General features: G+C 40.4%; 4 protein-coding genes across 6 annotated transcripts in view; 2 read left to right on the forward strand and 2 right to left on the reverse strand.

Annotated features, from left to right (window-relative positions):
• LOC106747085 (TNF receptor-associated factor 4) overlaps positions 1 to 2,625 on the reverse strand; it is an 11,607-nt gene extending 8,982 nt beyond the window's left edge. The window contains exon 1 of one of the 2 annotated variants that reach the window (XM_014624362.1): positions 1,949 to 2,625. In XM_014624362.1, coding sequence (XP_014479848.1) covers positions 1,949 to 2,122 — 174 coding nt within the window. In that variant the 5' untranslated portion in view covers positions 2,123 to 2,625. Of the gene's footprint in view, positions 1 to 1,337; positions 1,648 to 1,948 lie in introns of those variants that run through there. The other variant, XM_014624363.1, reaches the window with a different exon arrangement.
• An 8,052-nt stretch (positions 2,626 to 10,677) lies between these two features.
• On the forward strand, positions 10,678 to 11,374 carry LOC106747054. Its single transcript, XM_014624301.1, has 2 exons — positions 10,678 to 10,892; positions 10,961 to 11,374. Exons 1-2 carry the CDS (start codon positions 10,809 to 10,811, stop codon positions 11,183 to 11,185), a joined length of 309 nt encoding a protein of 102 aa, XP_014479787.1. The 5' UTR covers positions 10,678 to 10,808; the 3' UTR covers positions 11,186 to 11,374.
• Positions 11,375 to 13,741: 2,367 nt separating this feature from the next.
• LOC106747090 (general transcription factor IIH subunit 4) lies at positions 13,742 to 16,753 on the forward strand. 2 transcript variants are annotated; one of them, XM_014624370.1, is made up of 8 exons: positions 13,742 to 13,812; positions 14,009 to 14,552; positions 14,879 to 15,003; positions 15,122 to 15,327; positions 15,468 to 15,641; positions 15,739 to 15,825; positions 15,916 to 16,131; positions 16,261 to 16,753. In XM_014624370.1, the coding sequence occupies exons 2-8, from the start codon at positions 14,039 to 14,041 to the stop codon at positions 16,340 to 16,342; spliced, it is 1,404 nt and encodes a 467-aa protein (XP_014479856.1). In that variant the 5' UTR covers positions 13,742 to 13,812; positions 14,009 to 14,038; the 3' UTR covers positions 16,343 to 16,753. The 2 variants fall into 2 exon arrangements, with proteins under 2 accessions (XP_014479856.1, XP_014479857.1); XM_014624371.1 differs by lacking the exon at positions 13,742 to 13,812 and adding an exon at positions 13,824 to 13,852.
• LOC106747091 (cyclin-C) lies at positions 16,346 to 18,618 on the reverse strand. Its single transcript, XM_014624372.1, has 5 exons — positions 18,298 to 18,618; positions 18,099 to 18,205; positions 17,519 to 17,725; positions 17,172 to 17,423; positions 16,346 to 17,074 (listed from the first exon to the last, which is right to left on the reverse strand). The coding sequence occupies exons 1-5, from the start codon at positions 18,327 to 18,329 to the stop codon at positions 16,872 to 16,874; spliced, it is 801 nt and encodes a 266-aa protein (XP_014479858.1). The 5' UTR covers positions 18,330 to 18,618; the 3' UTR covers positions 16,346 to 16,871.
• Between the last annotated feature and the right edge of the window lie 6,355 nt (positions 18,619 to 24,973).

A 24,973-nucleotide genomic window follows, 5' to 3' on the forward strand; every position in this document is an offset into this window, starting at 1 on the left:
TTAGTGAAACTATATAAAATTTCACGTAAGCAAGTTTTATTTTCATATGAGATTGTATATTCTTGCTTATATATGTGAGAATATGAGTTTTAAATTGATACTAATTTCTTTTGCGTGGGTACTTTATATGTAGTCTTAGTGCACTACACAGTAAAAAAACATTTTCTATTCATGTTAAACTTGATTCTTGGTGAAAATTTTGTGTTAAGTTTTTCCACTCATATGTTAATTTAACATACGTTTGTTATCTCAATATATGAATCGATATTCAACATGTGTAAGTGTTAAAATAATACATTTTATACTTCAGTCTTGATAACGTATTAATTTTGTGTTCATTTTTGACATGACATTTGTGTTACTTTTCAACATATATATCTTGTGTCAAATTAACACAACAATTTGTGTATTTGGACCGTTTGGGATATGTGAAATATATTGAATTCAACATCGAATTTTTTACTATGCAGTGTGTCCACTAATTTAAAGCAGTGTGGGCGATCGAATTGTTACATATCAATCGAATTCGCTATTAATCGATAGAAATTTATAGATACGATCACCTAGTAAACACCAATCAACAATGTAAATCCACTCAACAACATAAATGCGATATAACGCGTGTGTCGAGTAACATTACTGAGCGAGAAATTGTAATACTGATGTTACATATTACTGTAGGTGTTCACCGGTTACATAAACCTCGGTCTATTCGATTACACGGTGGACTCGGACACGCCAGTATCCAGGCACCAGCCAACCGACTTCACTGTGAAGTTTAAACGAAAGGCGGCTGGCTAAGTTTGCGACATTCCGTGTCGAGGAGAGGGGGAAGATTTGCAAGCGGAGATGGACAATCGGTCGAGAGTCCGTCGTTCCGTCCGTAAAAAACAATATCGCAGCTACGCGCGTATCAGGAACGCGTGTGCGACGAAGAATCGCCAGGCGGATAGGAACCAACGAGAGCAAGCGCGACGAGGAGAGAGAGAGAGAGGTCGAGCGACTTCGGAAGCGGTCGAGGCCATCTGTTACGCTCGGTTCCCACGCTTCCGTTGCCACCGTCGCGCCTTATAGCCCCGGCATTTTATTCCAGTCGGATGGCACGGGGGCACACATGCACACCAAATTCCTCGAATTATGCGGGTGCGGAGAGAAAAACCGAGTCTCGCCTCTCCGGCTCGCATCTTAGAGGCTGTTGAGTAGCTGCGTCGACCGTTTCTGCGCGTAAGTCCTGGTCTACAACAAGACTTTAAGCTCTAAGTTTTAAGAAATTGACCGATCACAGCCGAATTATAGAAGAAAGATCAATTATGACTGGTCAGTTTTTTCAATCTTACGTCTTAAATTCTCATCGTAGACCCCGCTTAATCATGCGCCCCCCGTCTCTGCGATGTTGGCGACGATCTCGTGACAACTCGTCTCGTGTGTGCGTTTCCTCGCCGGGAATCGTGCACGTCCTATCGAAGGTGCCCCGTTTCCGTTGTTACGTTTTGCGAACGGGTTAATCGTTCCACCATGGTATCCACGCATCACCGTTATCGCGTTAATCACAGCGACGTAAGGCATTCCACCCGACGAAGTAAAGACGTTAATTGCGACCGTCGTGATCGGTCTGTAATCGTAAACGCGCTATGGGATATCCTAATCGTGCGCGGCATTGCGAACGGAAATCTGACGTCGACGACTGTCAGCTGGAATGAAAGAAGCGTCGTTACCCCGTGGTTAATGGCGTTCGCTCTGCGTCGGCAAGTTCATTAAAAAGGCCGAGTAAATAAGGGGAGGAGAGAGAACAGGTCTGTTCGTTTTATCTGAACTAGCCGCGCCAGTTCGAGAAATTTGCGCGCATTGAAGCGCACAGGATCTCGCCCGTACGCTTCGGTGTAAATTACATCCGCTAGCGCAGGAAGTTCGGCTGAAGAGAACGGATCGAAAGAGAGAAACGTCTAACCTCGTCGGTAATAATAGGCGACTTGTCCATGGTGTCGTTGATCGGGCTGGGCGGCGACGTGGGGCTGACACTGGGGCTTACGTGGAAGCCCTTAGACTCCTTGGCGGGCCTCTGGGGCGACACTCTCGCCGGGAAACTCAGGGTCTTGGTCCACTGCGACAGACCGCGCACCATCTTCGTCGGGGGCACTAACGTCACTCGCGCGACCGAGGTGACTCGCGTCCACCGTCGCTGCTGGTACCATTCACGAGTTCTTCGGCGACGAGAGGCTCCGCCGAGGCTTCTCCGCGAGCTGCGCACGAATCTTCTTACCTTCCCCGAGTTGAGTTAACGACCGTTTGTCTTCGAATCGCAGCGATTCTCGAGGTACCGCGCGCGCCGGAGACGCTTACTCTCTCTCTCTCTCTCTTGAGGCCGACGTCGAGCCGCCTTCAGCCGACACACATGCGCGAGAGAGCTTCTCTCTCGGAGAAGCACCTCGGAAATTCTCGTACGCGACCTTTGAGAGAACGCTCGACCTCCGGCACACCACGCAATACGGAGCTCACCGACGGACTGACACGCAGGCTGTGACTAGTTCGGCGGCTTCTCTGGACCGAGCGTGTCGATGGGGACAACGACGGTAGTGGTGGTCGACGGTGGAGGAGGTAGACGAGGGAGAGGGAGGACGATCGGTCGCGAGCCGGAGGAGTCGCCGGAGCGGCGGCCGAGAGACCGTTGTGCCGAAGGATGGTGCGCAACGAGGAGAGAACGAATATCGTTTTCTCGGATCTTTCCTCTCTCGGTCTGCAGAAGGCGATCGAGCTATAACCCCTCCCGGGTCTGTCGTTTTTTCCTCCCGTTTCTCTCTCTCTCTCTTTCTCTCTCGGGAAACTTCTTTTGCCCCCCAGAAAGAACGAGGATTCAAAATGATGAAGATGACGGCGAAACAAGCGTTACGTTTCGCAAAATTGGACTTCAGTGTCGGACTCGAAGAGTATTTAAAATCCGCAGCCGGTTCCGCCGATGTCGATGAACTTTGACTTGACGTAATCGGACGTGACTAATGCGTTTACTTTTCAGAGACGGAGATAGACACACAGAGTCGGAGGTGGGGAAAGGAAAGGAGAGAAACAGGAGGAATCGAGGGAGTTTTTAGGATGGAAAAAAGCCGCTCGACACGACTTAACATCGGTCATCATCGGCTAACTTTATGATATTGCTTCCGCAAGAGTAAGCTCTCGTTTCGTAAGCGATAACCGAGGGAGAAGCACTGTCGGAGAAGCGGAAGAGGGTGGGAGAGACAGGTCGTGAATGAAGGAGATATATACGTATAAAAACAGGAATGCACAGAAGGTAAGCGAGTTAGAGAGATCCCACACGTATTCGAGAATAAACCTTTAAAGGTACTCGCTCTCAGTTTTCTTCGTACGTACATAGTCTGTCTGATAAGAGCGTGACCAACATAATTTTAAATAAAATGTTGGTCACTATTTTTATAAAAGAACAAAAGAAATAAAAGAAAAAAAAGAAAAAATCACATACGAGTATATAATATTCAATACTATAACGCTTTTATATTAATTAGTAAATCGTCCAATTACACACTACCCTTGTCGGTTATTGCCTGACCTCTTCGAGACATACTTTCTACCAATGTTGCAGCATATTCTCGAGGTAAAGATCGCCATATCGAGCGAATCTGTCGAGATAGTTGTTTCACCATATACACCTTTTCTCCACGTAGCTTCATCTTCATTAACCTCCGGACATTTGCAATAGGATTCGCATCCAATGACTGTGATGGCCAGTCTAATGTTTCGATGTTATTTTCTTCTTTCCATCGGCAGCAAAGATGACTCCGATGTTTTAGATCGTTGTCCTCTTAAAAGATCCAGTCTTGACTTTTGCTTCGAGACCACTTTTCAGCAGATGGTATCAATGCTCTCTGATAAATTTCAACCATCTCTTTGGCATCCAAATTCTCTGTAAATAGAGATGAAGTTTCAAATCCTTGATTTGAAAGTAGCTCCAGGCATGCATGTTTACGGGGTGTTTCACGGTCCGCTGAAGAAACTTGCTCATGGGGATAGATCAAGATCGTATATAGATATCATCGATAAGATCGATGCTAGTATTTCATGCCCAAAAAGAGGATTCACCGGAAAAAAAATAACATTCTTCCGATCTATCTTCGCGATTAATATTTCATGCGCTCGAGCAAGAAGTGCGATTCTTTTTGCGACATGTTTTTCTGAGAGAAGCGGTTTCTCCATTGTGCTTCGGTACTTCGGATTAGAAACTCGTACATGAGTTCGAATACTCTCAAGTGATAAAATAATACCCCCGACGTAGCGGTAATAAAGGATTTGTAGAAAATAATTTTATAATCTACTCATCCTCTTCGATGTTTTCCGTGCCTTATCGCGACCTGGCAAGTCATCATCGGTATTTATTGTTTCGTACCGCTTTATCCACTTGCTCACGAATGCTTTTGATTTTTTTCATTTTTTGCAACTGCTTCCCGCGACGATTTCGATCCTTCCGGACGCGTGCGAAGGAAGAACGGCTCCGAGCCTCCTATATGCGTATGCGACAAAATCATCGTTAAAGGCGTCGTTTTCCAGCGAAAGTCGAACAATGACTGGGACCTTCTGTACAACGCGTCGTAGGGGAAGAACTTTTCTACCCGTTCGTTCAAAAACTCCCGGTGTGACGATTTTCAAACAGAACTTCGTCCGGTCGAAGCCGCAGAAATACTCGTTTTCAATTGATTAACGTGAAATTTCCCGATGTTACGCAATCTCACGACGAGTCGCCGGAGAGGAGAGAAACTAAGCCGGCGCGCACGACGGCGCAAAACCGTAGGAAAGGAAGCGGTCGTGTATCAGTAGGGCTCCCTTTCGGAGACAAAGAACTGTCGTCGGGAACAGGAAAGAGAGAGAGAGAGAGAGAGAGAGAGACTCGTGTGTTGCCAACTGCGGGTTTATGGAGTAGCGAAGGGGAAAAAGGACGCATACGGTCGCCGGGCTTATATGCCGCGGCATGCACCGTGCGTTCAACTGTGCGCGCGGACCGGATCTAGCCAGCTGCGGCCTTCTTCGACCTTCCCCCCACCGATGATCGGTGAGAGAAGTCCGCTCCTCGCGGCCGGCTGTGTGTGCCACGTTATTCCAAATCTTCGCGTCCCGGCAGAGACGTGTTGCCCACCGGGGCCGAAATCGCGCTACGGCCGGACAAATGTGTTCGATCGCGCGATCGGGAGCCATACTATGAGTGAGCGTTCCACCATGTCGTCGAGCCGCTTCAATTTCGGAATGCAAGAGACGTATCATCGTACCAGAGAGAAATCTGAGAGCGGCGGTCCAGCTGTTTTTCGAAATAAAAATTATCCCCCGAAAAATGAAACGGTCGCTCTCTCAGATTTCTCTCTGTCGTCGCGCACATTTCTGGTTTTTCGTCTCCTTCTTGAGGATGTTCGCTGATTATTGCTCTGAACCTCTAGCAGTCCACCGCTCTGCCAGCTGTCGAAGCATTGTATTTTCTTTCTTGAAGAACTACATCGTAGAACTTTGTAAGACCGAACAATTGGACGACTCGCAGGATCTTCTTATATTCCTCATCGATCGTCCAGGCGGCGCATTTGACGCGGTGGCGATGATCTTGATGATACATATAGACGACTTCGAGGATTGTAACAGTTAGACGGGGGTAACGAAGAAATTGCGATCGGCTTCTTGAGCGCAGGTGATGCAAAAGGTTGTCGCTTGTGCGAGCGGACGATCTTCGAGATTCGTCGGTCGAATCCGCGCCAGTATCGTAGCCAGATGGAGCGGGGCAGTCCCGAGGGGGACAAAGAAGCACTTTTCGAAGCGCTGCGATACGAGAAGCACCTGGCAAGACGATGGAAGGGATCGAGCATGCGGAGAATAGGAACGAAAAGCCCGGGGAATAATATTGGGAAGCGTGCAGCTGTCACAGCAGCTGCAAACCTCCTCCTCTCTCTCTCTCTCTCTCCGTCCGCTGACCGGCAGCTTTCCTGGCTCCTCTCGCGCCTTCTGCTTCGCGTTGCGTCGCCTAATCTGTGCCTGGGCGAAACACCGAAATCCACATCCGAAATTTCGCGGATTTTTATCTGCGCCGTGGTAAATTTATACACGCGGAACGGACGCCATATCCTGGACACGGGCGACGCAACCGACGGATCATCCTGAATGAAACATTCATCGAAACGTATTCGTCGTGCAACGACGAATATATTCTCAGAACGTCCGATAAGCGGCGTGTCTCGTCCGATATCGCATCAGGGCCTAACGTTTACGTTAGCCGTGCTCGTGAGGCAATCACTATCGTCGGAGAAAAGATATCCTTGATCCTCTTCTTGAGGCGAGGAAGCCTGCGTTGTTCGGGCCCGCGCGCTCGTGGCTGTATCAGCTGCCTCTTGTGTAAAATTAAACTTCCTGCCCTCTCCTGGTACCCACATCTGCTCTCTTGCGATACATCTCTAGTGAGTACGCATGTTTGATACACCTCTGGATGTATATGCGATAAAGCGGATAAAGGAATACTGCTTTCATTGATTCCCCCACTCCGGATTCACAATTGTTACCTTCTGCACGTAAAGGCCTTAGCTGTGGCCTTAGAATGGCTGACTTGTAATTTTAAGGCCCGGGGAGCAAACTTCGATCAAGCTGAGCGACGATTAATTCTTAGGAGATCATCAACTGAAGTTTCGGTTGCAGAAGAAATTGAGAAAGGAGAAATTAGAAATTGCAATTGAAATCCTGTGAATTAATCGTATAGCTTGGTTGGGCCCAATGCCCGTTTCTACTATCTTAATTTAAATCTAATCGACGATTAACTCAACGAAATTGACTGATCGCATTGGTCAATTCGGCTAATTTTGTCCGTTTCTAACAATGGTGGACAATGTTCTAACAATTTTTTTTCTAAACATCTTTCAGAAAATTCGACATATTTGCAGTATAGAATGTTGGTATAGTAAAATTTCCACGAAATATATTGAAAAATTCGAACATACTTGCGCTTCTATCATTTTCAGCTTCCAACATCGTAATTTTTGATTGTTTTGTTAAGTTTTTTTAATTTTAAGTTCAACAAACGGCGAAATGTTGCTGAAAGATTGCCCTGTAAGAAATCATTAAAATCCAAAAACCGATTTCTTGGTCATTTCAAAGGTCCATTAAGACCCTTTAAGACACAAACAATCATCTCGAACCGATAAGTCAGCCATTTTGCCGAGGTCTTCGTTTACGAAGTTACAAATCATCCGATGTCTATTTCATGTTAACGATCAACTTAGAATGGTTAACATCGATTGAGGGTTGCTTGTGCCAAGAATAACCGGTAATTGTCTATCGAAGATCGCTGATATCGCGTCGTAGAATCGTCGAAAATAAACAGTTGTCCTGTATCTGCATACGCACCTCCGCGATCATTAATCATCATCGCTTGTGTAATCAACCTTAGCATACGAGTCGGAGTAGGAGCGCAATGGAAGACTCGTGTCGCAAACGTCTAAGTGAAAGGAGATTTTTGCGGCGCTTCGAACATTAAATAAGCTCGAACGATGACGTATTTTTCACAGGGTGACAATTCGACGATCCGTGTCGGTCCCGCTTATTTCAGTTTGGGGATCGTAAGCTGCGCCCCTTCTTATCATTCGGATTACATCTCGAGCCTTTAATTATCAACGAAATAACCGGGGGGAACCGGCCAAGAGGAGCAGCTGAGGCAAATCTCGCGGACGCGCAGGTGTCGGTCGCTTCCAGAATGTGCCAGCCAGAGCAACAACTCTTAACCGCGGCGCGTTGCTGCCCAATTCGATCGACAGAGCGGCGGCGATCCGTTACGCTCGCTCTTCGACGGAGAGTACACCTACGTGCACGAGTGTGCGTACGCGTGTGCGCGTACAACGTGACACGCGGATAAGAGAAAGTTGAGGCCTCACGAAATCGACTTTGCGAAAATGCCGGCGAGCGATGCCTCTGTTATTATTATGCAGGCAGGCACGAACGGATGCCGAGCGCGATTTTAATTCCTCTAATTGTTCCTCGAACGAAAAGAGCACATAATGCTCTCGGCGCACGTACCTTATACATTCATTCCGTGTACTCTCCCAGTAAGCAGGAAACGTTAAATCGATCCTTTTAAATATCGATTTTATGGTAGATTTTATGGATGTGAATAAACATTTTGACATAATATTTTTATAAGTTAAAAAAAGAGTTTCCAAACTGCTATTTCGTGATATGACATTTTTAAATATTTTTAAATATTGAGATTATAATGTATAAATATTATTTTTGGGCTCACTGTATTATGTTTGGGTCGAATATTGTTAGTAATGACATATACAACATTAAGAAGTATATATTGAATGCATTACACGTTATAAAGCATTATTGCAACGATATTATGTGTTAGTGATTTCTTGTTTACTAAGCTTCTCAGTAAGCAAGGAACATTAAATCAATCTTTGCGAACACTGATTTCACGCGGATTTTACAAAGATTTTGACATAATATTTTGCAAACATCTTTATAACTGCTACTTGATATAATATTCCAAAATATTAAAATTATACTGTAAAAATATTATTCTCAAAGTTTGGGTGAAATATTATTGGCAATGACGTTGTATATATAACATTAAGAACTACATATTTGAAAACGTTACATATTACAGAACATCATTGTAACAATATTGTGTTAATAATTAATATTTGTTTAATGCCGTGTATCACGTCAATGTAATGTTATAAATATGTAACATTCTCACACACATACACACACGTGCAGTTTTGTTTTCAAACAAACCGCATCGATCTCTCTGGAACTTACCGTTCCAGGCATCCGGCTGACATTATAAATCGACGTTGATGTGCCGAGCCGTCCGCGTCGAAAATCAGAAGCAGGTCGCCGACACGAGGGAAGATCAAGTCTCCTCTTTGACGATGAACGCTTCGTAATCACCGAATCGTCATCGTAAACTGTCAAATTCGGCACTTTGAACCGAGTCCGAAGCCTCGCGATCGCTCTCAATCGCTCACTCTCGAGATGAGAAACGCGCGTTTACCTCGAACTTGCCTTTACATTTCAAATTTACCCGTGAAATTCGTCTTCACCTGAAATCCAACTTGTATACGATGTCTCGAAGTTCTCGTCGCTGAACGCGACGGAAAATGTTTCGCAAAGTCGCGCCGCGAACTTCGCCCGAGGCTGCGACTCGGCGGCGGAAATTAATTCGGCGGTACGCGGATTCTCCGATCGGGACGGGCGTTTTTCCGCGAAAACACCCGGGAAGCGGATATTTCCGGGAGGATTCACGAACGGAGGAGGAGGAGGAGGAAAGGCGACATCGCGCCTCGCCGATACTCCCCGGCGGCCGGGAGTTCGTCGAACTTAGAATCTATACCGTGAATACGAACGCGCGAGAGAACGAGAACCGTCCGCCCTCGCGTGCAACGCCGAACACAAACGCGAAACGCGCGTTTAATCAAACAGAGAGAGAGAAAGAGAAAAAAGAAAGAGAGAGAGAGAGAGAAAGAGAAACTTGCTCGCGACCGTAAGCTACGACTGTGTAACATTGACTGTGCGTAGTGCAGGACGCACCGGATGAGAACGTGCGAACGTACGAGAGAAAGAACACGACCCCACTACCCGGTGCCTAGGCGAAACTAAAGTCCCGCGGGATATTACGTTATAGCGGCGGTGTGTACGGCTGTGTAGCTGCTCGCGAAGGTAGGCAGGTGGCGGGTAGACAGGTGAATGTGTTGGCGGAACGCAGGAAGTGCCAGAGACAGAGGAGGCGAATACAAAAGCCCCCGATGAGCCGACGACGACGAAGTTGACGAGAGGAAGAGGAAAGAGAGAGAGAGGAAGGGAGATAGAGAACCCTCTCCCCCCATTCCCCTCCTCTTTCCCCCTATTGGAGCGTCGGCGATAGAATTTAAGATAGTTGGTCTTATAGTTAGAAAAGAAAAAGAAACTGCCCTTTCAATTTGCGCTCGGGAAGAAACCGAAGGAATCCGTGGAAAGATTGAAAAAGTTCGGGGGTTTTTTGCCGATTTTTTCACTCATCCGCGGGAGGAAATTGAAAGATACCGCGGGAAAATGAGAGAGGAACCGGATTTTTCCGAGTCTTTAAAACTACAGTCGGTCCTAACTTTTGACTATTTTGTTCTAAAGATATAGTCATTGGAAATGTCATGGAAAACTTACAATAAGTAAAACACCCCCTTAAATAAAGTTATGGGAGAGTATTTTCTTTTTTTCCCGTAAATAATAAACTATTGAAGGAGGGCCTTAATATCGTCGCAGGAAATCCGGCATGACGGACTTACCTTAAGAGTTAACTACCTCAATAGTTTCCTCTCCGAGAGCTGCTCGGATTTATTTTCTCTCCCAAGGAAGGCGATTACGCGCTTATCACGAGCTTATCGCGAGTTTTCCGCGGTTTAGCCGGAAGACAAGAGACGCCGTACATACGAGAGCGGCCCGAGAAGGAGGAAGAACGCAGCGGAAACCGAAACGTACCCACGTTCCGGTCATGTTCGACCCGCGCGTCTTACGAGGCCCCCCGTTCCTTCGTGTATCGCGGGTGATTCCTCCACTAAGTAACAACGCTGCGTTATTATGCCGCTTGCGATTCGCCGCGACAGGAATAGCTCTCGCGCACGCCTCCTTTTGCTTCTCTCCTCCCTTCCTCCCGCCCACGTACGTGCGTCGCGTTGGTATCGAGCATATTCCTGGTAAATAAGAAACATTCAATTGACAATTTCAGGTGTTCATTTAATAGGCGTTTCCACGGTGTGTTTTTAAGTAATATCGTTGTAAATACGTTCAATGTATTATTCGGTATGACGTTTTTCTCGGATATCGTACGAAAGTATTTTCAAAGCGCTTCTGCAAACATTTTTCACGACGTGACGGACGACAAAAACGTACGTATTTGGCGATGATATTGAACGTTACTCGGACAATATTGTATTAGTAATTTTTTACTCACTAGACAAATCGTGTAGTACGCCTTTCGCAAGCGGCAATTGCGCATAAGACTCTCTGTTCTCTTCGCCGATACGACGATCGCGATGGTGAAGGTATTGTCTGTGAAATCGAGGCGGCGAAGGAGCGAAAAGTGCAAGAATGTGAGCTTCAGATTGCCTATTCCGTCTGTATCTTTGGTGATCCGAGAGAAACGAAAAGCTCGGTTAAAATTGTATGCGTGTATATGTAAGTTGCAAAATGTGCATGAGAGTGCGTATCAACTAAAGAAATGCCGTTAAAAATGTAACTTGAAACGTTAGATTTTGGATTCAAGTTTACTTACTTTTTGCGACGCTACGCGAATATGTAAGTTAAGTAAATACAGGGTGCGGCGAAAGGTATGCCCTCATTTTGGTGAGCAATCAATAAAATACTATTAAATGTAGAGGATTGGAAATTTTTTTATTACCTTTGGTACTTCAAACAGTTTTTTTACATTAACGTTTAAAAACGATATCTGCAAGATGGCGGCCTCCAGTAGCAATGCACTGATGTAGCCGATTTTGGAAGCTTCGGGCTGCGTTTTGGCACATCTGAATCGGAATGGCGTTCACCTCTTCGATGATTCTCCTTTTCAGTTCTTGTAGGGTATGGGGACGATGCTTGAAGACTTTTTCTTTCAGATACCCCCACAAGAAAAAGTCACAAATGCTCAAATCGGGCGATCTTGCTGGCCACCCCAAATCACCCCTCAGAGAGACGAGTCGAGTAGGGAACATTTGCCTCAGTTTCGCCATAGAAATGCGGGCTGTATGCGCTGTTGCTCCATCTTGTTGAAACCAAATCTCCCCCAGATTTGTCTGTTCACTCAACTCCTGCAATTTAGGCTCAAAAAAGTTTTCCAGCATGAAAACATAACGTTGAGCTGTAACTGTAACAGTATGGCCATTTTCCTCAAAAAAATAAGGCCCAATGATCCCAAATTTGGATATGGCACACCAAACAGTGACTTTTCGTGAGTGCAGAGGTCTCTCATGGAATTGCCTTGGGTTGGTGTCAGCCCAGTACCGAAAGTTCTGCTTGTTAACATCACCAGAGAGGTGGAAATGGGCCTCGTCAGTGCTCCAGAAAGTTGACGTTGCAGGGATTCGGTTGAGCATTTCTTGACAAAGATTGACACGGTTTACAAAATCATCGTGTTTCAGTTCTTGCACAAGCATGATCTTGTACGGGTGGAAAAACAATTCTTCGTGCAAAATTCTCCGGACAGAACGATCCGACAAACCCAGTGCAACTGCATGCCTCCGAGCAGAGCGCCTAGGCGAACGTTCCACTGATACCCTCACTAACTGCACGTTCTCTGGTGTTGTTGCAGTTCTGGGTCTTCCAACTGCATGAGTTCTTACTGTGGATCCGGTTTCTTCCAATGAAGAAACCCAACGTTTGATTGTTTTTCCATCAGGTACGGAAACATGGCGCGGAATATGGAATCGCAAGCGCATTGCTCTCTGCGTCGCAATGACTGAACGGCCATTTTCCAAAAAAGAGCGCACAGCGAATCCACGATGTTCTCCAGTCCAAATCATGATGTTAACTGAAAACGGTTGAGAACAACCTTCCTAATGAGACCCTGCCGAACAACCTACTCACGCCATCTGGTGAGCAACGGATTTTTCAAACTCGGGCAAACCTTTCGCCGCACCCTGTACATAAGCGATTTATCAAACGTTCAAACCTGTGCTGAGATCTTTATCGGGTATGAACGAAATATGATATTCAAATGACACTTATGCTTGTATTAACACGTTGACTGCCAACTACGAGATATCTCGTAGGTTGTTTACTTGCCCAGGACGCCAACTACGAGTTATCTCGTCGCTTCATTGATTTAATCAAATTGGCTTCTTAGACCAGAACCGTGAAAAGTTCCGTGGCAGTCAACGTGTTAAAGAATGAACATTTCCCTTTTAGCTTCGAATACCGATAGATTATTGCGCGATTTCTTTTCGTAGAATTATTCAAAGCTGAGGCAAGAAAGGTCACTTCAGCTTTAATCGGTAGTAAAGTGAAGAAGTTAGTAGGCGACAATTTATATGATGATTTATGAAATAAACAGAAAACTTGAGTTTTCCCCTTTGTAATACAATTGTAATATTTCTGATAAAAAAAAATTTAACTTTTCGATGTAGATTCGATTACCCAGTGAAAAGTGAACATCGAAGAATTGACGTCAAATCGACTCGATATCATTTCCATTATCCCGACGTCAATTCGATGGTTTATATTTCTTGCTAGGTAAAACGTGGAATTGCAAATTAGATGACTACCGCTTTTCAGCTAACTCCATATAGCTAAACTAAAGAAAAAAGACAACAAAATTATAAAGCCGACATGTGTGATTGAAATTTGGAGCGATCTTCGAGCGAAAATGAAAGAGAAAATTTGTTTAAGCGCTTTTGAACTTTGTCTATTATGGAGATCTTCCGGGTGCTCGTTTTCAATGAACATTTTTCTAATCTTTTTTTCTAACATGCGTCGTTCTCCGAAGTGTAAAACTACTCTCGTTTGCTTGCACACCTCCAGTAAGCAAGAAATCATTAAGGCTTACTACGTCTATTGTAGATTCGATCTTACGTCTGACTTATCGTTGAGTCGTATTACGCGCTCGGCTCCTCATTGAAAACAGTGGCGGCTTGTAGCGGAGATTTTGGAACTAATTAAAATAACAGGTCTAATTTCTAGACCCGATAAAATCGAGTCGTTAACATATTGCCTAGTGTCATCTAACGTGCTTCTTCGGAACTACTTGTGCTCTTCTTCATGCACCAGAGCACAGTTGAAAAGAACCTATAATAACGTAATTTGAGCCACAACTTCGTGCGTGTTATTTTGTATAAACATCAAATAGATATTTAACGTACAAGCTTTGTGGAATAACTGATATGCATTTATTATGTATCGGACGTTTCACTAATTGTACTTACGAGTGTTTTATGAGCGTATTTATGAGTGATGTGAAACATTGACGCGATTGTACCAATAGGTGGTTATTCTCAATTGTTGTTATTTGCAGTGATACGTGAATTTTTGCTCATCGATTGCAATGTCTAGTACGATAAGTGGCAAGAACTTGTTACGTCCGAATGGGCTGCGGTGTAAAAATCTACACGAGTATTTAAAATCACGTCCGCCTGATACATTGAATAAACTCTATCACAAACCGCCTATATGCTTGGCTGTGTACCGTGAATTACCGATAATCGCCAAGCATTACGTTATGAGACTGCTTTTTGTCGAACAGCCGGTGCCACAAGCAGTTATAGCTTCATGGTGCTCGAAACTCTATTTCGAAGAACATCAGAAAGTGGTGCAAATTTTAAATGAGTTGTATGTGTGGAAGGAAGCGTCTATACCAGGCGGTCTACCAGGCTGGATTTTGAACAATACCTTCAAGAAAAACTTGAAAATTGTATTACTGGGAGGTGGTAGACCATGGACTATGTCGAATCAGTTGGAAACTGATAGTAAGCCAAGAGACGTTGCTTTCCTGGATTCATATGCGTTAGAGAGATGGGAGTGTGTCTTGCATTATATGGTTGGTTCCCAACAGCAAGAAGGTAAAATGTTTGTTCCTCTGAGCTTCTCTGGAAATACACAAGCATACTGCGTAGGTTGAAGGTCTGATTTTGTCGTTGGATTGGCTGCAATAGCTTGCACTTGTTCTCTTTTCTTTCTTTCACCTTCTTAACTGCATGACTATTTTTTTATGTTCCATGAATGTACACTAGTTCAGTGAAAGAGAACAGATAAAATATTCGTATTGTATTATATACAAACGATTGGGAAAATTCTGATGTATTTTTTTCTCCTACAGTCATTAGCAATTGTAAGATACATATATGTTTAATGTTTGATCTCAACATACTTAGTGTATTTGCCACAGGTATATCTGCTGATGCTGTTCGGATCTTGTTGCATGCCGGTTTGATGAAGAGAGATGAAACCGACGGGAGCCCAGTTATAACGCAAGCTGGTTTCCAATTCTTACTTTTAGATACAGCTTCGCAGGTAATCTTATCAATCCTTATCGGGTCTACTCTCTCTCTCAATAAATATAAAATATTGCTTGATATTTACATAACGATGTTGCATATGCAATAATTTTTGTTACAAATGCTTTTTATAGGTATGGTACTTTATTTTGCAATATCTTGACACAATCGAGGCACGTGGCCTTGATTTAGTAGAATGCCTTACTTTTTTGTTTCAATTAAATTTCTCCACCCTTGGTAAAGATTATAGTACTGAAGGTATGTCCGAAGGTCTCTTGACATTTTTACAACACTTAAGAGAATTTGGACTTGTGTACCAACGAAAGCGCAAAGCGGGAAGGTAAACATATATTTGTTCATGTAAAAATATATATAATAATATTATATAAATAAATAATATTACGCCATTTATATATATAAATATGTAAATAAATATGCCAATATTTATGATTTAACTGATTTAATGTTTATTTTTATCAGGTTTTACCCTACGCGATTAGCATTAAATATAGCCACTGGTGAAACTAAACCGTTAACCAGGGATACAGACAAGGAAGGATATATAGTTGTAGAAACAAATTATCGTGTATATGCTTATACAAATTCGAATTTACAAGTTGCTTTACTTGGACTTTTCTGCGAAATGTTGTATAGGTACAGGCATGGCAGATATTTTACACAAAAATTAGTAGAAAATATCCAAAAGCTCGAAGTCCCTCAAGTTGATTTCGCATACCATTTGTGATTGCAGATTTCCTAATTTGGTTGTGTCCATATTAACCAGAGATTCTGTAAGACAAGCATTAAAAAGTGGGATAACCGCTACTCAAATAGTAGGGTATGACTATAATATCCAATTTGTCATATAAACAAATAATATATACTGTTTTGTACATATATTATACATCTTTCTCTTATGTATCAACAGTTACCTACAGCAACATGCACATGGTAAAATGATAGAAGCAGGACCACCTGTGTTACCTCCTACTATTGTAGATCAAATTATGCTATGGGAAAACGAAAGAAACCGATTTTTGTTCAGCGAAGGAGTTCTATACAGCCAATTTCTTTCGCAAACTGACTTCGAAGTCCTTAGAGATCACGCACTTACAACTGGAGTATTAATTTGGCAAAACGAAAGGTATTTGTTAGAAATCTTTTATCGGATTATATATTTTATATAAAACGTTGAATATAAAAACAAAATATGTTGAGAGACTAAACAGCTGATGTCCGTGGTTAATGACAAGATTTTTTCCCCATTTTGCAGGAAAAGGACCATAGTGGTTACCAAAGTAGGCCACGATGACATAAAAAAGTTTTGGAAGCGATATTCGAAGGGTTCAACCTAATGTTCGAGCGGAAGAGTCGTTGCGGCGAGGAAGAAACATTTTACGAACGCTACGTTTCTTAAATAGCGATACTGCAAATCGTTTCGAAAAATAAAGTGCCTAGAAAAACTGGAGAAGGAATCCTCGAAATGGACTGGCAAGAGAAATTTTTTTCTAACTGCAGTGCCAAAAAGACTTGTTTCTTTTTTTTTATTATTTCTATCATGTGAATTACAATATAATTCTCATAAATCGATACAATTTTATTTCCCCCGAAGTACGCCGTTATTGCGTCGAGAGCGTAAAACAATGTCGATCGATGGCGTTGCTACTATTCGCGACTTACTTTCAGGACATTTCAATATGAATAAAAAAAAATGGTATTTTCATCCAGATACAAATGCAGAACGCGAAATATATATTCGTTGTTAATGCATCTCTGTATGTATCCGATAGAGCAGCGTATGGGACGAAGGATAGAGTTTCAAACAGTCGTTAAAACTTAACATGAAACAACATCCCAGACATTCGGCAAAGAGAGAACTTGTTGTCAGCGCTGTGGCGCAGCTTTTGGTTTCGGCATTTTCGATAATAAGCCTTGAATCTCCTCCTTCTCGTCAAACCTATTCCACAAATCATACAAATTTATTATATATCGTGCTATTTCCTGAATCTTCTCCATGTCTGCATTTAATTCTGCAAACCACGATTTGTGATCTTTCTGTAATATTACACAGGCTATTTGCAGACAGCCTGAAAGAGGAAATTACAATTACATTGTCTTCAAAGTTTCCTATTGTAATACTAGATTATTGAAAAAATAGGGGGAACATGAGATCAATGAGCTTACCGATTGCTATTTGATAAGGCGGATATAATAAGCACACGTCAGTCCTTAAACTATCATTAATAATACGCCATGCAAGAGTAAGTAATTGATCATCCGGTCCCACATCTTGAATTAATGTTAATAAGGGACGGTACGGTTGGTATACTATTAAACAACAATCCAAATGTTCCAATAGGTAAAATTCACATTCCAAAATATGATTTGTGCGATATGGGAATTCTTGCGAATACGCGTAATTAAATTTATTTTTAACTGAAAACCAGAAAAAGTGAGTGATTATATGCCACGATAGTATCGATTATTAACGCACCTTGAAAATAGTTGTTGCACATATTCGTTATACTTACCTACAGTTTGGCATATTGTTATCAGTCTAGTATTAGAAATTACCCCAAATTCTTCCACTTTCGATGCTAAGAAAACTGAAGTAGGAGCTAACAATAAAGGATCTATGCACTTCAAACTGTTGCGAGCATAAAATCGCTTGAAGTAAACTGTCGCGGTAGCTATCACTTGTTGCCTTAACTTCAATTGTTCTCCCAAAACTTGTATCACTGCGGTATCAGAAATAAGTATCATAAGTCCATTATTTTAAAGTTCAAAAATTACCGTTTATTAAGACTGATTGTTGTATGTAGAGAGTTGTAAATAATAATGTTGTAATATGTGTCATTCCAGTCACAGATAGTAATAATTGATATAATTATAGGCTAATTATATATAGTACATAACTATAGAACAGAGAATGATTATTGACTTAAGTTCATATTCTGAAGTCACTTTTTAAGGCATATTTAACAATAAAAATTCAGAATATGAACCATAAAGAATAAAAATTTATCACAATTATTTCCAGCTAATAAACACTGGCATAAGTTTGCAATGTTTGCAAATTTTACAAAGGAAGTAAATATTATTTGAACTTACAATTAGAGAAGAAAATGAACAGTTTCTGATATTCTTCTTCGGTTAATATTGATAGATCATGCTGTCGTTCTCTAACCAAATCTTGTTTATCCAGTAACCATTGTTGACTATTAAATACAAGAATTTAATATGTTAGATACATTCATCTACGTCACAATAAAAGTTTATCGCAATATAACTCACAAAGAAGTTAACTTACTGATGGGAGCTTTGCCAAAAATTACCGGCCATTTTATAAATAAATTATTCAGTCGAAAATTTTGATGCGTCGGCTAATGTTAACCGTAGAGAATCTTGCTTCTTGTTACGTTGAATGTAATAATTATTTTCACATCTAAATTGATCTCGCGCTTTTTTAAACATATGTAAACTGACGAATCAAGTGTCGTTTCATATACAAAATAGAATAATTGAAGACAAAGTTGTTGATATATTTCATGAATAAATATGTATCTACACAAAATAACTATTCAAATCGTAATACATTAACCAACATGACGCTTTGCCTTCGGAAGTGTTTAGAAACGTTACGGAGAAGAGTAAATAACTAATAGATAGGCATCTCACTCTCTCTCTTTTAATCTTAGTTCCGAGAGTCCCAGAAGGAGGATCTCGAAGACCATTCCACATGTGGTTTGTTCTTTTTAACTGAACTAGCTGCATTAGTTTAAGAAATATATGCACACTGAAGCCCGTATCAGACCACAGATTAGGATTAAGGTTGAATTAAAATTTGGCCATTCAGAACAAAATTCACTAAACTTGAGTTTAGTGAACTTTGCTCTGATTGGAAACTCATCGCACGATGATCGTACAGCCCGTATCAGACTATAGATTGGGAATCGAGATTGAATTTGGCCAATCAGTACAAAGTTAACTGAATTCAAGTTTAGTGAAATTTAGTGAATTTTGCACTGATTGGTCAAATTTCAATTCAATCTCAATCGCCAATCCGTAGTTTAATACGGGCATAATACTAGCCTGAAGTATGAGAATCTCTTGCGTACACTTCATACGCTTTAATGTGTATATAAATTTCTTGAACTACTGCAGCTAGTTCAGCTAAAAAGAACAGACTAATGAGCACCTCACGTAGCAATAAATCCGCATTAGACTACGGATTAGGATTGAGATTAGATTGATATTTGACCAATCAGAACAAAGTTCATTAACTTGAGTTTAGTGCTTGATCGATGAATCGATTTCAAATTCTATTTTCGATCCAAGAATCGATTACGTCGGCAGGATCTGCCGACAAACACGAGCTTGATCATGGTTGCGTGTGCAGGCTCTGCCAGCGGGACAAGCTGAGTGCGGAGGCACAGCTTGAAGCCAGTTTTGAGAACATACTGCCAACGCTGCAGGGTAAAAAATGTCACGGTGAAGCTTTCGAAAAACGATTATACTTTGCGGGATATTTCAGATTTATTTTTATTTCGAAATGTTTTGACACAGACAAAGACGAAATATCTCATAAAGTACTTTTCTTCATCTTAATTTACTTTTCCTACATCTTATATCGCATGACCCTTCGTACTACTTAACTTCGTCTCTAAAATGCTTATTCTGCACTTATCTATATAATATGAATCGTAAATAAGTAATATAATATCGGGATCGTAGCGTTTGAAAGACGTCTTGCTTATAGACATCTTTAGAACATTCTAAAAACGTCTTACGTGCCGACTTAGATATTATATTGTCTGGTAAGGTATATCGCGAGACACGAAATTGCCAACATAATTCAGGTGCGGGTGAAGCACGTGGATAACTATCGCGTGTCGCGATGGTCGATGTTTCGCAAAGTATAATTATTTCGATGTATCATTTTCACAACGACTGTAAGGAATAGGAAGGAAAAAAAATAAGAACAGAAGATGCGCACGACCCTCTCTCGTCTCGCACAGCTCGCTTTGACAACCAGCGGTTATCGCGACATTACGCGACGATGTAATGTCGTGTAAATGTCTTATTAACCGGAACACACATTTTACCTGGACAAAGAAGCGAACAGTCCGAATCTTGATATAAAAACGATCGACGTGCAAACAAGTCGAAGGAAATGCAATATGTTCCACGACGATTATCGGCCGAATCGCAACACGTTCACGAAGATATCGTTGCCGTAAAAACATCTTTCCTTCTCATCGTCGGCTTTCCTCGAGACAACGTGTATACCGTGTGACTCCTTAGAAATGATTGCGCGGGTGAAATTTGAGAAGGGATGTTTTCGTAATAACGTATGCAGGCGGTTCATCTGAAGCTGATCCGAGCATGATCGGAGGTTGCGAGTTTCATGGGAGGACGCGTCTCTAAAAATGAAAATGTCTGCCGCTCAAGGAAGGCGTATTATTTTTATTTTCGAACTTTACCAAAGTTGACTCGAGAGAAGATTGCTCATAGAATTGTACTTCTTTCGTCTCTGCACTGATAGAAAATTATAGTTAACCAGAAAATGGACAACCAAACACGTTTTGGTTGGAACAAAAAAACAGAATTTTTGGTTATAAGAATCATAGTAACAACATAATAATAAATTAGGTTGAAAATCCATTTCCTCATTAATTCAACTATAATTTTCTACTAGTGCGTTTTGTGCACGCCATTACTTCTCACACAAGTAGGTGCAACATTATAAGTGCGTGCTCCGGATGTACTTACACAATTATCATTACGCAATTGTTACTGATTTTCAGTTGATACGATTGTGGGAGACATAAGCAGAAACTGCGAATGTCTAATCGTGCCGCTAATTACATTTGCTGATTGCATCAAATTATTCGACGTAGTTCTCGATAATGAAAACATGAGATTTATGAGCCACAAGGGAGAAAGAGAGAGAGAGAGAGAGAGTTCTCGTTCGATTTTTACTGCGATGCATTGAAATTCATATTGTCTCATTGCTTTTCAGAATGATTGTTGTCTCTCATCGATTATTATTGGCATATTTTCATTTTCTGAAAGATTATGCATGATTACGCTGTTAGGGAGAAAGATGACGATAAGCTACACTCGCAGATAAAAATGCGTGATGATTACATCTCATCACAATGTGATGTCACACTGTAACTTGAATTTCATGCTATTTCAAAGATCATTACGTGATTAACATGACATGAATACAAGATGTACACAAGTGACGTACAAATATGTCGAGTTATGTTATTATATTGCTACTTAGATGAGATTTTTTCTGATCATCATGACATGAACAACATCTGAGCAGCATATGCGCATGCGTTTGCATGCGTTTTTGAAATCGTATCACGTCAATATATAAACGCGTGCTGAGCACAACATGACGTCATTTTTCTACCTGGATTGGTAATGACGAAACGAACTGTCGACTTGAATACTTTTCGACGAGAAATACTTGATACAAAACGACTCGCAAAAGTTCGTCAGATATTTAGTCATGTCTCCGTTAGTTAATAGCAGGATAGGGTAAGTTAATTTAATTTTAGGTAAGTTAATTTTTCTTTTTAACCAAGTTAAGTAAAAAGTTAATAGTCGATAAAATTAATTTTAGTTAAAAGTTACTTAAATCAAAACTAAATTAAAAGTTAAATTAGTATTAAATCAACCTATTAAAATTGAAAGTTAATTATGCAAAGCCATGTATATGAATGCATATACTTTTTCACATATAATTAATTTTTTAATCGTAGAAAAAATTTATGTTAATTAAAGAAAATGTAATCTGTGTATAAGACAATACTGACGGTTTTGTGCTGAGGATTCGATATAAGAGAAAGAAACACTACCCAAGCAACATAGATTGGTTAGCTGACTAACGTTGATCAAACGTTAGGCAACGGTTAATCAACTAATTTGTACTGCTGAGTAGTGCTCAAAGAAACAACAAATTTCGCTGGCATTATTTTTAATTTTTTTTATTCTATAGTATGTAAGCAGTCCGCAATGATTTTATAATATTGATGAATCATATTAGTTTAAGTTAAAAGTTAATTCATTTAAAATTAGTTAAGTTAAAAGTTATTAATTTTATCACGTTTTAACTTTTAATTTTTAACTGAGTAATTGGTTATTATCCAATCCTAATTAATAACCCGGGAAAAAAAAAATCATATATGAAACTTTCCTATATATGACTATATATAATTATATATGTCCACAATAAAAAAATACTGTTGTTTACAAATGATATGCAAATACAATCGAAATAAATGCTTCTGGCTACTTGTATTTCTGACAGCACATGATGTCAGTGCATGATGTCAGCATTTAATTAAATGACGAAGCATCATTGTTTTTCGTATAAATATATATGATTATATATGTAACTACATGAGCAAAATTCATATATAATTTTATATAATTGTATATAATCATATATAATCATTTTCTTCCGGGAATTGATATCACAGTAATATCATAGGAAGGAAGCAGCACCAAACCATCTACTGTTGTTATCGATTACTTTTCGCTACCTTCCAGATAATTATTCGATTCTGTCTATGTAAGATGACTCATCATTTGAGCCAATGAAAGGGTCGACGAATTTTTGCAAGTCTCTGATATCTATACTACAAACCCAAGTGTATTATTTTTATATGCATAAACCTCTAAAAATTATCCATTTGACTGAAGCTTTTTTTATATGTTTCTTGTTTTAAATTACATCTAAATTTAAGAAATTCAACGTGATTTAAAACTGCAAGAAAGTGTAAGAACAGCCAGTTAAAATATTTGAATTGCACATTTGGATTTGCAATGTATATATATGTACGCGCGAATTTATTAATATTCCTGTTTTTCTTTCATGCATATCTTACATAATGCATGAAATGTCTAGCGACGATTAAAACGAAAATGCGACGTATATTTGCAGTTCTGATTTATTCATCAATGAATCTGTACACGTTGACATTAATGATGCCCAAGTTATTGCATCTCGTCAAGCCACTTAACAAATCATGGCCAAATGAATATCTCTTCAATGTCAATTATAGTTTTGATAGAGACGAATAATAATCCAATACTTGGATTAAAAATATACCTGTGTATTTCAGATATGTTTTTATATTTATGACGCTTTGCATTGCATTCACTCGTATTACTGTTTATCAATAGAGATAGAAAAATGTGACAAAATTTCGTAGAAAAGTAAACTTCCATTTCTTATGAATCACAGAAATTGTTCCCCTTTTATATATAATATGCAAGGATACAAAATGTCGAAGATCGACATAGCTTGAGCATGTTATTTTACAAATGTTATGTGCCTTGCATATTAACGGCTAGATATACGTGCTAAAATCGAGTAATTACGCCTCGATAAGAAGAATTTTTAATTTAAGACCGGCCATTCTTTATAATGTTTCGCAATTATGTAGTCAACTTCAATTTTGAGATGGTGCAAACTGGATGGTGCTTCTGTTTCTTATTTCATCGCTTTTTTATCGTTTGGTTAACTCACGATGGAAGCGATTATGTTGGATTATCCCATATACGGTAAAATTAGCGAGCGTTTAACGTGGCTTCGCCTCGTAAATATAAAAGTGATTCCATTCCGTAAAAATAGCAAGTGGAACTAAATCGAAATAAAAAAAAGAACCGCATCTATGAAAATAAAGATATTTTTACGAGAAATCGTTACTACAAATTTAGTTTCCGTTTCTTGCGACATGCATATTTTACGGACTCATTGAAGCGGAACGATTTCATTAATAATACTATCCAATACCATTTTTGCAACACGGATGTGAATATACATTTCCGATGTATTTTTGCCTGCTGAACACGAATTCATTGTCCAAATTTGGTTATCACGTCACAATTTTGAGAAAAATGACATCAAAGTGACTAAAAACGACGGTTTTCTTGACGTAAGATCGACAGCAAATTTTCTTCTAAATTTTGTTAATATCACACGAAAGTGTCGATTTTTAGCTTTAGAATTCATTTTGTTTCATTTCGGTATGATTTTTCGTTTTCGACATATAGAAATGTGAAAATTGCTCTTTTTTCTTGTAATACATGAGAGAGAAAAGGCATATCATTCTATCTTAATACCGCATTATGTGAAAATTAAATACTTTTCTACTTACATAACACAATCATATTAAATCGAAAAGCAATATAAAATCGGCAAAATATAATATAGCATGAAGATTATGATCTTAAAAAAAGAATCTCCTAAAGATAATCTTCCTATGTTATTGCATTTTGTCGATTTCATTTTGTTTTTTCATCACGCATATTGCCTCGGCATATTTTCATTTATTTGGCATTATAATTCAAGATGGCTAACGTAAGTGCACAGATATCTTTGAACAATAATATCATTCGTACGAAGATACTAGTGTTATATATCAAGTAGATATAAATAAAACGGTCGATATTTATACTTTTAAAGGTATAAAAAATCGGTCGTTTTATTTACTACGACCTGACATATCGATTACGCTAACGACAACGATAAAAAGACCCCAAACATCCGTGGAAGCCGAAATTGCTGATCAAGGACGAAGGTTCTATCAGGGATTTCATTATGAAGCGACAATACTTAACGTAGGGGGATTCGATAAGGGAGCAGCGAGTGTAACAGCAAAAAGCTTACATTCACGATCTATAATCTATTTATACGTATCTAAACACGTCTGAAAAGAAAGTATACATACAAATACATAACGCCTGTAATTTTCGGCTCGGAAAGCGACTTAAGGGCCTCTCAGCTAACTCGACACAGATCGCATTGATATATAGCGGAACCTGAGGTTGCTGGTCTGGTGGTAACGTTGCCGCGCGAAATGAGTCTGAACGGCGGGGACGGCGGAGACGACACCACGGTGGGGACGCACGTGTCGTCCCTTTTGTCATTGTGATATAACGTCGGAGCCAATTCGAACCTT

Source organism: Dinoponera quadriceps, unplaced genomic scaffold, assembly GCF_001313825.1.
Source record: "Dinoponera quadriceps isolate SergipeBrazil2010 unplaced genomic scaffold, ASM131382v1 scaffold2110, whole genome shotgun sequence".
Taxonomy (NCBI): domain Eukaryota; kingdom Metazoa; phylum Arthropoda; class Insecta; order Hymenoptera; family Formicidae; genus Dinoponera; species Dinoponera quadriceps.